Genomic DNA, 17,794 nt, shown 5'->3' with positions numbered 1-17,794 from the left:
CTGGACAGGATGGGCGAGTAATGGGTCACTGCGAGGAACCGAAACTGAGCTGGTATAGTGTTAGGAAAGAGAGGCTTTTCAAGGAAGGGGTATCTCCCAGAACCACCAAGTTGCAGAAATGTCAGGAAGTAGTCAGGCTTCAGGCACCGCAGGATCAGGGTGCTGGCTCCAGTGGAATTCCTTCCTTCTCTCATTCCTCTTCCCTGCGCAGGGGCAGCTTTCTTCTCCTCTCTCACTGTAGCCAGCTTTATTCTGTAAGAGGAACGTGACCCATGACAGCCCCTGAGGCCTTTTGTGTCATGGCCTTAGCTGCTTCCGAAGAGATCAACCAAACTCTGTGCAAACATCTAGGGGAGGAGCTCCCTGCCCCTGCCCCTGCCTCTGCCCTGTGAACGGGCCCGCGATGGCACTTAAGACCATTGCAGTTTATGAAAAGGACAAGGGGATGGAGTGTGGTTATCAGAGGAAGACGGGGAACTGGCAGTGCAATCGGTGGCCGCTGTGTGTGGCAGTGTTGGGTTCTACAGCGGGTCTCTGTGATCTGATACCGGAGTTCACCAGTGCGTTCTTCCAAGAGGCCACTATTAGGGGCCTGGGTGAATGAATAGTGAGCTGGGTTCTTGCCTTAGCTGGTCTCCACCCCTGACTTGCCATCTCGCAAATACTCCTGAGGGAGACCTGGGGAGAGAAAGTGTGTGGGTGGTAGATTAACAGATAATCCCACACCACTACTAACAAAACAACTCAAAGAACATGTATTTATGTGGGTGAGTTCTTATAACGTGGGATTTCCCTCTCCAGCAATTCTCCATCTTTTCGGACTCTCCGAAGCACAGTTTTGGTAACACTCAAATGATGCTGCAATCACAGGGCACCATAACGCTCTGTGGAGAGGCAGCTCTGTGGTCTTTGTAGAAAGGCATTTGTCAAATACATGTGCCTTTGGGATATATTTCTAGCCGTTACCTTTTGTAGCTACTGAAAGTGCTCCAAATTTGGAAACTAAATTTCTGGGTTTGAGTCTTCAGCTTAACCATTTACTACCTCAGTGACCTTGGGCTAGCCAATGTCTCTCTCTGAGGTTGAATTCTCAAACTTATAAGACAATAGGTAATGGTATCTGTATGGAACGGAACTATGGAAACCAAAACAACAATGCGGTAGTTTTATTTTTATCATCATCGTTGTCGTCATCATCTTCTGGACCTGAATGGCAATGGTAGAGTGTCTGCTCATCACTTGGCATTTCTCTTTGCTGTGTGTGAGGGAATAATCAAGACTTTCTCACAAAAAAAGAAAGCAACGCAGAACCATTGGTAGGAACTCGACATTTGTTTCCATTATACTGAGGTTAAGCAACTAAAACCCTCTGTATGTTTCCTTGTTCTTGACCTCCCCTCATCCGGGGAAACTTTTCTTTTGGAATAAGGCTTCCTTCGGAGATGCGCTTGGGTTAAGCTTCATGCAACCCCAAATGATGTCTAAAGAAGAAAACAGAAGGGCATTTCCATCATTGCTGACAGTCCCCCAAAACCATGACTTGTGGCCGGGGGTCCTTCGGCAACCTCCTCATTTCTTCCTGAGAGGGGCTGTGAGTGTTTCTCTGAGAGTGGGTAGGGACTAGGTGTGAAACAGGTGCCTGGCATTTAACGTAGGGAGGAATTGCTATTTGAGAGGTTCTCCCACAACAGTGGTTCTTAGCCAGGGGTGCCGCGCGGAGGACGTTTGACAATATCTAGAGACATTTTTCATTGTCCTAACCGGGGGAGGGGGGGTTGGAAGAGGGGTTACTACTGGCATCTAGTGGGTGGAGACCAAGGATGCTGCTAAACATCCTACAGTGCGCAGGACAGCTCCCCCCTCGCCCACCCCAACAAAGATCTGGTCTCAAATGTCAGTACAACCTCCTCTCCTTGGTGTGACATGGTCCAGTTGCTGAACTTTTTTTCGGTGAGAAAGGAAAGGGGATTTTTAGGCCATGGTTTTTCTATTCCTCAAAAGGCATATTTTGAGACCACTGCATATGCACGAAGATTCTCATGAAACTTAATTAGGAACCCCACTTAAAATTCCAGAAAGGGTTGCCTCACGTTTGTTAAATACAGAACCACTTATTCCCTCCTGGAAAGGCCACAGATCTCCTTTATTGGAAAAGGACAACGTGACCTACCCTGCTTCCCATCCTCCTAAGAAATATTAGGGCTTCCTGGCCACATCTAGTGTGTGTGTGTGTGTGTGTGTGTGTGTAAATGGTTGCCAAAGGGGAGAAGGCTGGTGGTATGAGAATAAAAAAATAGCGCTAACTGGTTTAGCTCAGTGGATAGAGCATCAGCCTGTGGACTGAAGGGTCCCAGGTTTGATTCCAGTCAAGGGCACATGCCAGGGTTGTGGGCTCGATCCCCAGTAGGGGGCATGCAGGAGGCAGCCAATCAATGATTCGCTCTCATCATTGATGTTTCCATCTCTCTCTCCCTCTCCCTTCCTCTCTGAAATCAATAATAAAAAAAATAGTGGAAGGACAAAAAGAAAGAGGAAAAATAGGTAATAAAAAACCCTATTAAATAATAACTTAAACCAAATCAAACATAATTTGCTATAGTCAGAAAAATATTTTATGCATTGTTTGTGGGCTTAGAAGACTATCCATGCTCTACTTTGGCCATATATTAGCTCAACCACACACATACACACACACACACACACACGCACACACGCACACACGCACACACACACGGAGTCTCATGATGGTGTTGAAGTTGGCGGGGGTGGGGGGTGGGGGGGTGAGATCTCTTTAAGAAGCACTATTCTGGAGGAGGGCAAGATGCTGGTGCTGCCTCAGGTACCATTGGCTGGATCAGGCTCTCCCAGGATATGTCTGTGCTTCTGGAAAAGTGCAGAATCTTTCAAGACAAACTGTTTCATTGTCTGAGAAAGCACCAAGAGGTGCACGATGCTATTAAGGCAGCAGTTCACGGTGGTCCACTTTGTCTTCTTTAGAACAGTCTCCCTAGAGAGCATGAGCAGTACACTGTCTGGTCTCTGTGGCTGGGCTTCTCAAACTGTGGGTGAGCCCCATTAGAGAGTCATGGAAACCATTTCGTTGGTTGCAAGCAACGTTAAAAAAAATAGAAAAAGATGAATTTAAGAGAAAATATGAGCGTTATCACACATAGAAAAAGTATCCTATCAGGAGAACCAAGATGGCGGCATAGGTTTACGCCGGAGTTTGCTGCTTTGAACAACTACTTCAAAAGTGAAACCAAAAAATGGAAGCGACATCACCAAGAACCACAGGAATGCTGGCTGAGTGGAAGTCCTACAACTAGGAGGAAAGAGAAACGCACACGGACACTCAGAGGAGGCGCAGTGGTGAAGTCAAATTCTGAGGTGCGGAGTGCGCGGAGCGGGCTGGCGGCGGAGGGCACGGTTGTTGTTTTCAATCGGGAGGGAGTCACAGACTCTGAGCTCCAGATCCGGGCGAGTCTTCAGGGACCCAGACTCAAACGGGAGAAGCGGGACTGTCTGGCTTCAGTCAGAGCGAGTGCAGCTTTCTCTCCCAGCTTTGCAGCGGGTGCTGGGACTCAGAGAGGCGGAGCCCCTGGGGACAGGACTGAGAGCCGCCATAACTGCTCTCTCTGGCCTACCCTGTTGATCCTGTGTGACCCGCCCCGCCCAAGCCCTGCACAGAGGCATTTGCCGGATAGCCTCAGGCAAAGGCTAGATTAGCACCTCCCTAGAGGACAGAAGTTCTCTCACTGCTGACACAGCTGATTCTCATAGCCACTTGGCCTGGAGGTCAAACCCTCCCTGGGATTAGCTACAACAATCAAGATTTAACTATAAGACTGCGAACAAAGACCACTAGGGGGTGCACCAAGGAAGCATAACAAAATGCGGAGACAAAGAAACAGGACAAAATTGTCAATGGAAGATATAGAGTTCAGAACCACACTTTTAAGGTCTCTCAAGAACTGTTTAGAAGCTGCCGATAAACTTAATGAGATCTACACGAAAACTAATAAGACCCTTGATCTTATATTGGGGAACCAACTAGAAATTAAGCATACACGGACTGAAATAACGAATATTATACAGACGCCCGACAGCAGACCAGAGGAGCACAAGAATCAAGTCAATGATTTGAAATGCGAGGAAGCAAAAAACATCCAACCGGAAAAGCAAAATGAAAAAAGAATCCAAAAATGCGAGGATAGTGTAAGGAGCCTCTGGGACAGCTTCAAGCGTACCAACATCAGAATTATAGGGGTGCCAGAAGATGAGAGAGAGCAAGATATTGAAAACCTATTTGAAGAAATAATGACAGAAAACCTCCCCCACCTGGTGAAAGAAATGGACTTACAGGTCCAAGAAGCGCGGAGAACCCCAAACAAAAGGAATCCAAAGAGGACCACACCAAGACACATCATAATTAAAATGCCAAGAGCAAAAGACAAAGAGAGAATCTTAAAAGCAGCAAGAGAAAGAAACTCAGTTACCTACAAGGGAATACCCATACGACTGTCAGCTGATTTCTCAACAGAAACTTTGCAGGCCAGAAGGGAGTGGCAAGAAATATTCAAAGTGATGAATACCAAGAACCTACAACCAAGATTACTTTATCCAGCAAAGCTATCATTCAGAATTGAAGGTCAGATAAAGAGCTTCACAGATAAGGAAAAGCTAAAGGAGTTCATCACCACCAAACCAGGATTATATGAAATGCTGAAAGGTATCCTTTAAGAAGAGGAAGAAGAAGAAAAAGGTAAAGATACACATTATGAACAACAAATATGCATCTATCAACAAGTGAATCTAAGAATCAAGTGAATAAATAATCTGATGAACAGAATGAACTGTTGATTATAATAGAATCAGGGACATAGAAAGGGAATGGACTGACTATTTTTTGGGGGGAAAGGGGTGTGGGAGATGTGGGAAGAGACTGGACAAAAATCGTGCACCTATGGATGAGGACAGTGGGTGGGGAGTGAGGGCGGAGGGTAGGGCGGGAACTGGGAGGAGGGGAGTTATGGGGGGGAAAAAAGAAAAAAAAAATTAAAATTAAAATTAAAAAAAAAGTATCCTATATAATAAAAGGCTTAATATGCAAATTGTCCCCTCAGGAGTTCAACCTATCTGGAGTTCAACCACCCGCTATGATGTGCATTGACCACCAGGGGGTGGTGCAGAACAAAGGAAGGCCCCAGCCAGCCCTGATCGCTGGCCAAGCCTAGGGACCCTACCTGTGCATGAATTTTGTGCACCAGGCCTCTAGTTATTTTATAAAGCTTATGTAATTATATATGTAAATACACACTTCCGACTGTTGGCTATGGCCCAAAAGTATTTGAAAATCACTTCTTACATCAACCCTCTTTGGAAGGCACTGTTCCCATTTTACAGATGAAAGCACTATTGCTCAGAGAGGCCCCTGCATAAGCCGGACAGCTAGTGTGACTGATGGAACTGGGATTTGAAACCAGCCAGTGAGAGCGTGTGTTTGCCTACTTTCTCAGAATCCCAGTGCAAGTCTCTTTTGATTGTAGACCTTTTCCAGGGACAGGTAGGTTGCCCTCTGGTTTCTGGAGTCTGGGTCGTGTTATTTAGGCCGGGAGAGAAGGCGAGGGAGGGGCATCTAAGGCAAGAGGGAGGCTCCGGTGAGTAAGAGGTGAAGCCAAGACATGTGTTAAAGGAAGGAGATGATAGACTTTGGTGCCTCACTGAAGGTAAAATAGAAGACACGAAGGAACCAACCATCCATGGGGCACTTTTAAGTGGACACAGCAACTCCCTTATGTTGACCCATGGAAATGACTCAACTCTGTGTTGGAAATTTGCTGGTGTTAATCAACCCTTCTCCACAGATGCCAGCAACTTGCCTTTTGAATGCTAATGAGGTTCTTTCTCCCTTGCAGTCTGTATGGACAGAGACAAAACGGGTTGTTGTGGGGCTCAGGAGGGAATCCTGGACCTAACGTTAGCAGACCTGTGGTTGTGTCTCTGCTCAGAGACTTGCCCATGTGTTTAGGGCGGGAGTAACAACTGAGGGGGAAGCTCTTTACCTGGTTGTTCCTGCTCATCCCTTAAATAGAGTTGCCAGATTTAAATAAACATATAGGATGCCTAGTTACATTTGAATTTCAGATAAACAATGGATAATTGTAGTGCAATGTTTGTATAATGATTCAGGGTATTTTCGGCCATGGACTTGTACAGTGAAATATGCCTGTGGGAAAAAGACTGTTAGACCTGGATTGACAAGGTGGCTAAGACAGAACCCAAGGTCAAAAGGATCGCAGGGTTGAAGAATTCTTTGGGTGACGGTCTTGGGGAGAGACCATTTGATTTTAATTGCCCAGAGCCTCCCTGCCATCATCTTCCCTGCCAGGCCACAATAGTGATGGCCATGCCACACCCTCAGGACATAGCAGCCGCCATTCTCTTCTTACCTGCTGACAACTAAAAGCAAAATCCTTGGAGGTAGGGCTGAGCCACCACATCCTTCAGGAACCAGCTTTTGAACATTTACCGTGTGCAGAACACTGCGTCTGTGCTGGTGGTGGTTAGAGGTTCATGTTTGTTCTCCGTCTATCCTCTGCTTTGGGGGGTAAAGTAGTAATTAAGCACCCACTCCTGTGTACAGAGCTCTCCACCAGGCTCTGTGCTCGTGGTGACAAAAGAAATGGAAAACACAGCCTCACATGTGCCTGTTGGGACGGCAGCGAGCTTAGGCTTTTATTAACTCAGAATTGGAGTTATCCTCCGTGGCCTCACTCTGACTTTGTGGCGCGTGTCTCTTCCTGGGTGTATGTGTAGATAATTGCCATAGTCGTCACCCGAGGTGCATGGAGCCCCCCACCCTCCTGTCTTGAGAGTGATTCGTGGCAAGTCTGGAGGGGGGAAAGGGAGGTCCTGGCTTGCGGCCTTGCAGTGAAGGGAACCAAGTTCATGGCTTATTTGGGGGCCAAACATTGTGCCCTTGGTATTATTTGGGAAACACGCTGGACCAGGAATCAGGGGAGCTGTCCAGTGCTGAGAAGACCTCGCAAGGCATCATGGCAGAGCCCGAAAGAGATGGGCTTTGATATCAAGAGAGAATTCACTGTAACTCCTGGCCTTGCTGTTTATAAACAATGTCACTTTTTCTGAGCTTCAGTTTCCTCTTCCATGAAATAGAGGCAATTGTAATATGAGGATATTTTTGGGGATTTCATGGGATAAAATATTTGAAAGTGCTAGCAGATAGCACTGTGTCTGTCACTGCAGCATTTCCCATGCTCATAGGACCTTGGAAACTCCTCTGTTATGACACTCTTCACGGTGAATTATAATTATTTCATTTCTGTGTCTGCCTACTTCCACTAGACGGGGCCAGGGCCATTTTCTGCCGTTCACATTCCCTTGGCTGCATGCCTAGGGCCTGCTAATTCCGAGGCCCGGAGTCGTCCTGTGCTGTATGCACTTCAGGACTTGGGTTTTGCCTGAAGATGACGAGCCTTTACATCTTGCGTCTTCCTCCTGCTTTCCCCTGGTCTTGCTGTTTATAAACAATTTCTCTCTTTCTGTAACTCTCCACTGACTGTGGGTGGAGCCCATCCTGTGCATCTGCTTGGCAGCAGGGGTCTTAGGACGATGTTGAGCCGTGCTCATTAGGCCCTAAAATGCACAAGGACAGATTTCCAGCACACTCCTGCATGACCAAACAGATCTGTGTTCGAATAGCATCCCAGCTGTGCTCCCCGCTCCTCTCATTGGCGAGTTCCAGGATTTCTGTGGTATTGTGTGCCTTTATTACTTCGATCGGTGCAGTCCAATTGCTCAGTCATCCCTTGAGCCTCGTACTTGCCACACTCTGGGCTGGGTGTGGGGGACATCAAGATGAAGAAGACAGTCTCTTTGCTTGAGGCGCTCCCAATCTCGTGGGAGAGACAGATGTGGAAACAGAGAATTTCTCTCCCAGTCGGTAAGGACCATGATGGCAGTGGGCACAGAAAATTATGGACCCACAGAATCAGAGTCCTTTTCCTCAATTATCTTCTCCCCCTAAGAACCCCATGGCTCCCGCTTCTAACAGATGGACAGGGGAACCAAATCGTAGTTCTCACCCTCAAGGACGATTTGAACACTGGGAGGTAGGGAGCAGCGAGTGGCCAGACTGCCTCAGCCTAGTAGACAGGCCTCCTGCACTGGAAGAAAATCAAGTGTAAGGGCCAGGGGAGACGGGCCACAGGCTACCTGGCCCTGGCTGAAGCGGGACTCGGAGGACTTGGGGAGCAGGTAGTTCAGCCGGGGGCTGCACTTAATGAAAAGAACTTATCTCCTGGCTGGCTACCCGAGCCTCCAGACAGATACCATATTTCCTCTTCTCTCTGTAGGTTAGCTTTATTTACTCTTGTTTTCTTTCCCGCGTGAGCTTTCTTATCTCTGACATTTGCTTCTCCACCAGCTTTGATTTCTTTTTATTTTCTATCTTGTTTCCATTTCCATGTTTCCTTTCACTGCTCAATTTCCTCTCCTCTCTTTCTCCTCTCCCTCTATCATTTCCCCCTCTCTCTACACTTGCGCCTTTTTGCCTTTTAATTTTGTCTTTCTGCCCCTACCTCCGTGTTCTGAAATGTATCTTGTTCAACTCAAGGGCTGGGGAGGATATTTCCTGTGTGTCTGGGTGTCCCAGGAAACATAATTCTGGACCCTGACCTGGGCAGATTCTACCCAGGAGCGAACTAAGATGGAGCGAACTAGAGTGAAGGAGAGGCTCCATGTGCACCTCAGAGACCTCAAGTTCAAGGTTCCTTCCCCTGTTAGCAGAATCAACTGAACAATGACCCCATTTCTGCCTTTCCAGTTTCCTATCTCCACCTATCTTTGAAGCTTCTCTTTGCCTCTTTCCTTTAAAAAAAAAATTCTGCCCTGTTTTCCATGTTTCTCTTTGATCTCTCATCTCTTCAGAATTTCCTTACTTATTAGAAATTATATCACTCCCCCCTTAATCCCCCTCTTTGGCCTTGGAAGACAGAATCAAAAAGATTCAAAGACTCCACTCCCTGAGTCTCTCCTTCTCAGATGAGGGTGTGGAAGTTTGGGAGACATGGAGAAGACTTGGGAGCCTTGCCTTACTCCCGAGATCCTTAATGAGAGTAGGATATCTTTCTGGTTCTTATTTTGAGGTTGGATTAGTATAGAATTACAGAATCTTAAAGTTCAAAGAGATCTCCATTGGTCCTTTAAAATATTCTTCAACCCAAGTGGGAACCCTCTTAACTTCCTAATAGATAGTTGAGTACTTTTAATGTTAGGAAGCAGACTGCTTTGGTGCTGGGCAGCTCTTCCTGTTTCAAAGTTATTGTTCAGGGTTCTGATGTCCTGGATCTCTGTGCTTTTGTTCCTGTGGACTCTCTATCTGCTTCTTAGAGATACTGTATAGCATAAGGCTTTCATTCACATTCTCTTTCAAGTACTGAAGGCACTTCAAGTATCTTCTTCAATACTTGAAATGTTTCAGAGGATTCTACCAAAAATAATTAAGTGGAATGAAGTATTCTTGGCACCCTTTGACTATGTAGATAATTCACTTTTCTAAATGACTCATCCCCCAACGGTTCCAGATAGCTGAAATTGTCCTAGAGTGGTTCTGAGGGAGGTCAGGGACTATCCCACAGAGAGAAGGCTAAAATTAGAGTTGCAAAAGCAATTTCATTAATGTTTGTGTTGGATGCAATGTCTGTTTTGCACATTATAGTGTACAGGCCTCTCTTGATATTCAGTACCCTGTCATTTTATTTTTATACCTAGGCCTTGGTACTCCCCCGTTCTGTAGACGAGGCTAGTGAGCCTGATCGAGGTTGAGTGACTTGCCTAAAGTTGCCCAGTTCAGGACTTAATACCCAGTTCTCTTGACTCTGGGCCTTTTGCTGAGTTTTCCATTAATACTTAAGTGTCTTTGTCTCTCCAAAGTATCTGCAGTGTCATGAGGTTATATGAAATAAATTGTCTCCTCAAGACAAGGAACTTGGTGTCCACAATTTAATAGGATTTTTATTGTGTGTGTGTGTGTGTGCGCGCGCGCGTGTGTGCATGCCCGCACACTTCTTTCTGGCTATGGCTGTGGAATGTGGAAAAATGGAAGCAAAGAAACCAAACCCAGGTCACACAGTGATTCTAAACAAGTGTAAATATGCCATATGGGGACCCGTAGAGTTATTCCTTAATTATAAGCATCCCATCCGTGTGACTGATTGTCTAGTTAAATTTAAGTGTCAAGGTGGAGAAGGGTGAGTTACTCCTTTATTGTACTTAATCCAGAGGAATTTTCTAAAGGAGATAGGAGACAGGGGAGTCTAAGACAATTTTGAAATAAGAAATGTGAGGGTTTTGGTGGGTTGGAAAGCGGGGAAGGAGGTTTGCAAGGAGCAGAGAGCAGTGCAGGGAACAGGCATGGGACAGATGCTGGAGACCTGGATTAGGAGATCATGATTTGGAACTAGGATTCTGACCTGATGATACGTTTTCCTTCTTTGCAAAGCGAAATCCATGGGGCTAAATTTAATTCCACTTGGAACCACTGGTGATTCACCCCAGCACAGGTGCGCCCACACACAGCTGGCGTCAGCTCGGTGTGCTTTCCCGCCTGATCCTTCTTTAACCCAGCTTCCCCCCTGGGACAGGGAAGAGAGCCAGACCCTGCTAACCTTGACCCTCTGTGTCTCTGTCTGCAGCATCCTGGCCACTGCGGGGACCCACTTCAACACACATGTGGACCTGAGGACCCTCCGGGCCGTGCGTGTCCTGAGGCCCCTGAAGCTTGTGTCAGGGATACCCAGTAAGCACCATCTTTCTTCCTTCTACTCTGCTAATAGACTCCCGACATGTCCTCATCTGATCCTCGTCTGAGAGAATGTGGGGTAAATAAGAGACAGTGTCTACTGGGAGTTAGCTCCCCTGGTAATAAATAGTGTGGATGCAACAACCGGATATAACATTTCTTTTTGAAATTTAGCAGCTTTTTTTTTTTTTCCAGATTTAAACATAATGAAAGATCTTTATAGAAACTTGGGGAAATACATGAAGTGATATAACATGAAAATGAAAAGCTCCCATTATCTTATCAGAAATAACTTTTTCTTTTTTGTTAATCCTCTCCTGAGGATATTTTTTTCCATTGACTTATTTTTTTTTTTTTTAGAGAGAGAGTGGAAGGGAGGGAAGGAGGCAAGGGAGAGAGAGAGAGAGAGAGAGAGAAACATCCATTGGTTGCCTCCCACACACGCCCTGACTGGGGCTGGGAATCGAACCTGCAACCCAGGTACATGCCCTTGACTGGGAATCAAATCCCAGACCCTTGGGTGCGAGGGCCGATGTTCTAACGACTGAGCCACCATCCAGGGCCAGAAATAACTTTTTACATTTCTGTATATTTTTTCCTGTACATTTTAAATATAATTGTGATCATACTGTACATATAGTTTTAGATCCTGCCATAAGTATTCAATTTTCCTGACAATAAAAATTCTTCCAAAATATAATTTTAAAACCTGTGTTATAGTCTGTCATAGGGGTCATGACTTGTTTAGCCATTGCTGTGTTGCTGGATATTTAGGCTATTTGCAGTTTTTCCTCCCAACTGGGAATAGTGCTGGGGCAGACATCTTTTTGCTTCGATCTTATTCACATCTCTGGTTATTTTCTTAGACTAGAATCCTACAAGTACAATTTCCGGGTCAGAGAAATTTTATGAATACTGGTTACACTAAGTCTGCTCTCACAGCAGCGACTGGGATGGCCGGGGCTGAGATAGGAGGATGGGGAAGATGAACTCTGACCTTGCTCTCACAAGACTCATAGCCCAGCAGGGCGAGGACTCACAGGCTCATTGTAATGAGTGTAACCTACAAGAGGAGCCTGAAGGACAACACGGGAAATAAATGCAAGGCAATAGGCATGTACAAGGTCAGGGTGAGGAGGAGGAAGGGACTGATCCGTGCGGGAATTCAGGATGGCAGTTTGGCTTGACTGTCCTGGTTATCCCTTTGCAGACGGTCTTGGCATTTCAGGACCAATGGTTCTTTTCCCTGCACCACTCGCCCTCCTCCTGGGAGAGGGGAGACTGAGCCCGCGCTGGCAGGGGTGCCAGGTGAGGCCCCGTTTGCCATCCTCTTCCCTTCCTTCCAGGCCTGCAGATCGTGTTGAAGTCCATCATGAAGGCCATGGTGCCCCTTCTGCAGATCGGCCTGCTGCTCTTCTTCGCCATCCTGATGTTCGCTATCATTGGCTTGGAGTTCTACAGCGGGAAGCTGCACCGCGCATGCTTCACGAACAATTCAGGTGCGCTCCTAGGCTGTCCCCTGCTTCTTCCCTTCTTCTCCCCTTGGGTCACGGGTCCTTTCAGGGCCTTAATGAGAGACAGCTTGGAAAAGTCTGTTCTATTCCAACCCTACAAAGAGAACCAGAAACTTCCTAGTCAGCAGATCTTTTGGCGCCCAACCAGCCCAGACTAAACATCCCTGTTGAGATTGCAAAGCTAATAACCTCCTAGGTTTACAGTTGGAGGATGTCAAACAGGAGGTCTCAGCTCCCCCATGCATGGCAGATGGCTATCAGGAGGCTGTCAGAGTCTGTCTGTCTGTCTGTCTGAAGAAAGACCCTGTGTACAGTGGCCTCTTCAACCCACAGGCCAGGGAGACCTGGGAGTTCCATGGAGACGTGTTTCCTTTGTGGTCCATCTCATGACCTCCCGCCTCTCTGCTGTGACCCACACACAGTGTGGAGGGATGGCGGCAGCTCTGAGCTTGGCTTGGCAGGGGGCCCTGGGGACTGGTGGGGTACTCAGACTCCAAATTCTTATCTCTTTGTATCTCATTGTTCTTGGCAAGTTGAGTAGTGTGCCCTAGGAGGAAAGAGGATGGGGAGAGGTTGAAGGAGCCCAATTAGTACTGTGTTTTTTTATTTTATGAACAGAATCTTTAAAGGACACCTTACACCTTGGATTTTGATTTCTGATTTTTGTCTTTTATCAAGACCAGGAATTTAGGGCAGAAAAATAAAAAGATTTAAGACTCACCAAGGGGACTGTAGCTTACGATTGTCCCCAAGGGGCCCAGAAAGAACTCAGGATCTACCCTAGAGTCTGAGGTTTAGAAAATCAGTGAGATTCTGCCTTCACCTCAGACCTTTCTGTGTGACCCGGTCCTGTAAATTTCTGGTACACAGGTGATGGTAGAGGATCTGGCCCACGGAGAGTAGGTGGGCCATGTGCAGGAGTGACTCCATTTTCAGAGGAGGTTGAGAAACACCGGGTTGAACACGTGGTATGCGGAGCGTGAGGTGTAGAGAGGCCAGAGATGGGAGGGAGCCTGAGACAACGAAGGACACACCTTTCTGTGGGAAATCGAGTTGCATGCTTGTGGCTTCCTGAGGTCATTTCCAACTCATGCTAAACACCATGTGGTTTACTCCCCTCCCTCCACATGTGCCTGCAGGTATTCTAGAAGGATTTGACCCCCCTCACCCGTGTGGCGTGCAGGGCTGCCCAGCTGGTTATGAATGCAGGGACTGGATCGGCCCCAACGACGGGATCACCCAGTTTGATAACATCCTCTTTGCTGTGCTGACTGTCTTCCAGTGCATCACCATGGAAGGGTGGACCACCGTGCTGTACAATGTGAGTAGAGCTGGCGAGGGGCGGGGGCAGAGGACAGAATTGGGGCATGAGGCTTCTGCATTGTTTGGGCTGGTTCGTCTGGGGAAAGGGATGGTTGGGGATGTGCCTGCATGTGTGCAAGCGTGTGTGTGTGTGTGTGTGTGTGTGTGTGTGTACTCAATCATGGGAAATCTTAGCCTCCATTTTCTGGCCCCTTGCTAAGTGGAAGTACACAGCTTCTTAATACAGGAAATTACAACGTGTATTGGATGGATGAACAGCTAGTTAAATCGGATCAACTCAGCAGTTATGGAGTATGTTCTGTAACAGGTTTGATGTGGTGGTGGGGTTCGGTAAGGGGTACCAAGGGGTACATATTTCTTGGTTACTGTCTTCCAAGAACTTACCATTGGTCTGGAAAGATATTGCCGTAGTTCTTAACCCTGGCTGCACTTTGGAATCAGCTGGGAGCTTTTAAAATTTACACCCCCTGGGCTCCACTCCAGACAAATTAAATAAGAATAGCTAGGGGTAAAGGCCTGTCATTGATTTTTTTTTCTAAGGCTTCCTAGCTGATTCTAACATTCAGCCACTGTCAAGAACCACTGCATTATAGGCACATAAGAAATGTACTTAATTGTAAGACTCACGGTAAGACTCACTAGGGATGCTGGTGAAATATTCAGATGCGCAGGCCCTTTCTATGCAGGGTGTGAATAGTTGGTGAGCTTTTTACAAGTGCCCTCATAATTCATATGATCGGACATGTTGGAAAGGTTCTGAGTGGGCACACAAGACAACTGACTGGCTGTCGGGGATGTTAGGATTCCTGCATGGGACCAGAAGGTAGGCAGGTGACCACTGAAAGTCGTGGTGCAGGTCTGAGTTCTAAAGTAGGACAGGGAGCCCTAGCCGGTTTGGCTCAGTGGATAGAGCGTCGGCCTGCAGACTGAAGGGTCCCGGGTTTGATTCCGGTCAAGGGCATGTACCTTGGTTGCGGACACATCCCCAGTAGGGGGTCTGCAGGAGGCAGCTGATAGACGTTTCTCTCTCATCGATGTTTCTAACTCTCTATTCTTCTCCCTTCCTCTCTGTAAAAAATCATTAATATATATTTTTAAAAAAATAAAATAAAATAACACAGGGTCCGGGGTGGGTGCCATTTGATGCCCGAGGAGCCTGGGTGGGCAAAGCCATTTGAGCAAGTTGCCTTTGTGAGTAGGTGCTTCCAAAGGTCTGTACCCTCTTATGCAGCCAGCCAGCCCACCCGCAGTCAGGTACCTTTGGAACGCTCATTCCTCTTACCTGCATTCCCACAGCTGCCATTACCCTAAGGTGCCCTCTGTTTCCTTTAACCTAGTTTCATTGCATAGAATGTTTTAGGTGGGGCAGAGTGTGGCTTATGCAAAGCCCCTTTAGAAGGTGCTCTGGGCATAATCTGTACTGGAGGGAAAGGAAATGTTCAATCTCAGGAGAGACTCCACCAGATTGTAGTGCCCAAGGAGCCAGGGTTTGCGTAAAGCCTGTAAAATAGGTGCTTAGTGAATGTCCATCACTCACCTGGATCCAGCCCCATACAGGCTGAGCAAGGCAGGATGGAGCTGGCAGAAACGGAGTCACAGGCTGTTGAGCTAGAGGTCGAATGGACAGTGAGGAAGTCCCAGGACCCAGCAAGCCCAGGGGTTACGTGTGACCTAGAAAGACCTTGAGGACACTCTGGGATTCTTGCCAGCTGTGGTGGGGTGGCAGGAAGGAGGGAAGAAAGGCAAGATGGATGAGTGCTGTCACTCCTCATTGGAGATGTGAAGGATGTTTTGAGGCCATGTCACTCGGATCAGCCAGGCGCCTCTGGGAATGACAGCACTGGCCCCACAGTGGCGGGTGTCATTAGTGGGGCTGTGGGAGTGATGTAATTCAATTATATGTGTAGACTCACCTAAGTGATGTGATAAATGCATGGAAAGCCTGAAAGGAGAAGTGTTGCTTTTGGAGATACAGGCGTGACCTGTTGGTCCTCCAGAGCCAAGGCTCAGAGGGTATTGAGACAGGCAGGAACACAGATGAAGAAACACTCATCACTTCCATTAGTTTCTTTGTTCATTCATTAAACACATATTAAGTGAGCATCTACTACATTGCAAGCACTATGCGAGGAATTAGGAAAACAGGGAGAAAACGAGTACCATGATCCCTGCTCTCATGGTGCTCTCTTCACATTCCCATTTCTCCCTAGTTATCTACCCAACATATGTATGGGGGTCACACAGACTGACTAACCCTGCTCTCGTCTATAGTTTTGTGCCACCAAGGAAGTGGGGAGGAGGAGGTCAAGCTGCAGATCCTCTGAAACCTGTCACTCATGGGCTCCCAGCCAGCCCACCAGCCATTGAACTGCATTGTACTGAATGCCTCCTGCTACCCCGTGACTGGATCCAGGGTCGAGGGAGCTAGTTGAGCTGTAGGGCTGGTTTCCAAAAAGCTGCTGGCTGCTCATGGGCAGAATGACCTCATGTCCACTTTGAGATGACATCACTTTCCAAAGCCTTGGATCTAGGGGCAGGGCACGGAGCCAGGAGTCCACAGCAGAGGCGGTGGCCATAGTGAGGTGGATGACTACACCTCGATTCAGGAGAAGTTGGATGGGAAAGGCTCCCGTTTTTAGCCAGTGGCACAAGGACCAAGTCCGGCTCCCTGGGAAGAGAGGGCCAGCAAAGGCTGGGCTTCATCTGAGCAGGGAACTGGGGTGTGAAGCAGCCCCAGGCGGTGCTCTCTGCTAGGAGCAGACACATGCTCTGGAGTTAGGTTGTCTCCTCCTGGGGCAGTAGGTTCAGCGTACTGGTCCCTTCCTAGTGGTGGGCACAGGGCTTTTAATTTATATCATGTAAGCTTTTAATTTCCCCAAAAATTAAAGGAACAGGAAAGAGGGTCAGGGAGTGGGAGAAAAATGACTTAAATAGTACAGGCTAATTTACCTACTAACCCTTTCAGTGAGCTCTTGCCCATTAAAAGAAAGTGTGAGATGAGAGATGCCTGGGATCTTGGCTGAAAATCGCAGATTCTGGTAGTCCATGTCAACACTACCTGCGTAGTTTTCTTCTTTTAATATCAACTCAGAGCTTTGTAATGACAACATTTTGCATATGTATTAGAACTGGTTGCACACCATGGAATGAACAATGAACAACTCGTCAACTTAGTATTATAAATACATGTCTATATATGTATGTTTCCACAGATCCAGAAATCGCTCACTGTGCCATTATCACCACCACCATCACCATAAGGTACAAATGTAGATTGATGTCTCTTTTCTGCCACCCATTCTAGGAAGGCTCAATGCATCCAGCTGCTATTTCCTCATACCAGCCACAAGGAAAAGGGGAGCTCCTAGTTCCTGGTCCAGCACCTCTTCTATTCACTGGCAGCAACAAATATGGGAGATTTATTGGCGCCAATTATGCCCAGACCAGTAGGAGAGCCTTCAAGTTTACTCTGTACATAGAAGCTCTGGCAAGCATGTAGACTCAGCCTAACCTTTTCCTATACAACTTAAGTGCTTTTCTGTGTTTGCATCGCTTATCTGCTCCACAGACTCTTCCTAAATGCCTCCCGTGACCTTGTGGTGCCCTGCCACTGATTACTCTTAACTTCATTTGCATGCAGCTTATTCCTTATAATGCATTATTGTAAAAGGGGCAGGAAGGTTCTCATTGCCATGGCAACCCGAGTCCTCCATGCTCAAGCTAGTCTCTACCAAAATTTCCACTCTGCTTGGTCAAACTCCAACTGTATTCTTGGCTTCCCTCTCCTCTTGTGGTAGGAAGAATGCAAAGCAGTGTGTGGTTCCGCTGGCTGCTTCTTCCTGTTTTGACTGTCTCTCCAAACAAAAGTCTCCTCAATTTGCAAAGTCTCCCCTCTTCTTACAAATTTAATTCAGGTATTTCTCCTAATCTGGATAGGGGCTCCTTCGCCAATACAATATGTTCTCTCCAATCTATGCTGTTCCCTCTACAGATGCGACTGTGGCTCAGGAATTAGCTTCTACCCCTCATCACCTGGGCCAGATGGGACTCTGAGAACTGGCTTTCTCCTGATTCTGGTCTTATTTCCCTGTCGTCATCCTGGGTGTGTGTCATCTGCTGTTTGTGTTATGAGGAC

At 47.1% G+C, this 17,794-nt stretch overlaps 1 protein-coding gene across 1 annotated transcript in view; it reads left to right on the top strand.

The window, feature by feature from the left end:
* CACNA1E (calcium voltage-gated channel subunit alpha1 E) overlaps positions 1 to 17,794 on the top strand; it is a 387,287-nt gene that overhangs the window by 188,031 nt on the left and 181,462 nt on the right. The window contains exons 6-8 of the mRNA XM_059673180.1: positions 10,716 to 10,819; positions 12,169 to 12,321; positions 13,476 to 13,657. Coding sequence (XP_059529163.1) covers positions 10,716 to 10,819; positions 12,169 to 12,321; positions 13,476 to 13,657 — 439 coding nt within the window. The remainder of the gene's footprint in view (positions 1 to 10,715; positions 10,820 to 12,168; positions 12,322 to 13,475; positions 13,658 to 17,794) is intronic.

Source organism: Myotis daubentonii, chromosome 18, assembly GCF_963259705.1.
Source record: "Myotis daubentonii chromosome 18, mMyoDau2.1, whole genome shotgun sequence".
Taxonomy (NCBI): Eukaryota; Metazoa; Chordata; class Mammalia; order Chiroptera; family Vespertilionidae; genus Myotis; species Myotis daubentonii.
The sequence above is the reverse complement of the archived record's forward strand: the minus strand, read 5'-3'. Positions and strand labels throughout refer to the sequence as shown.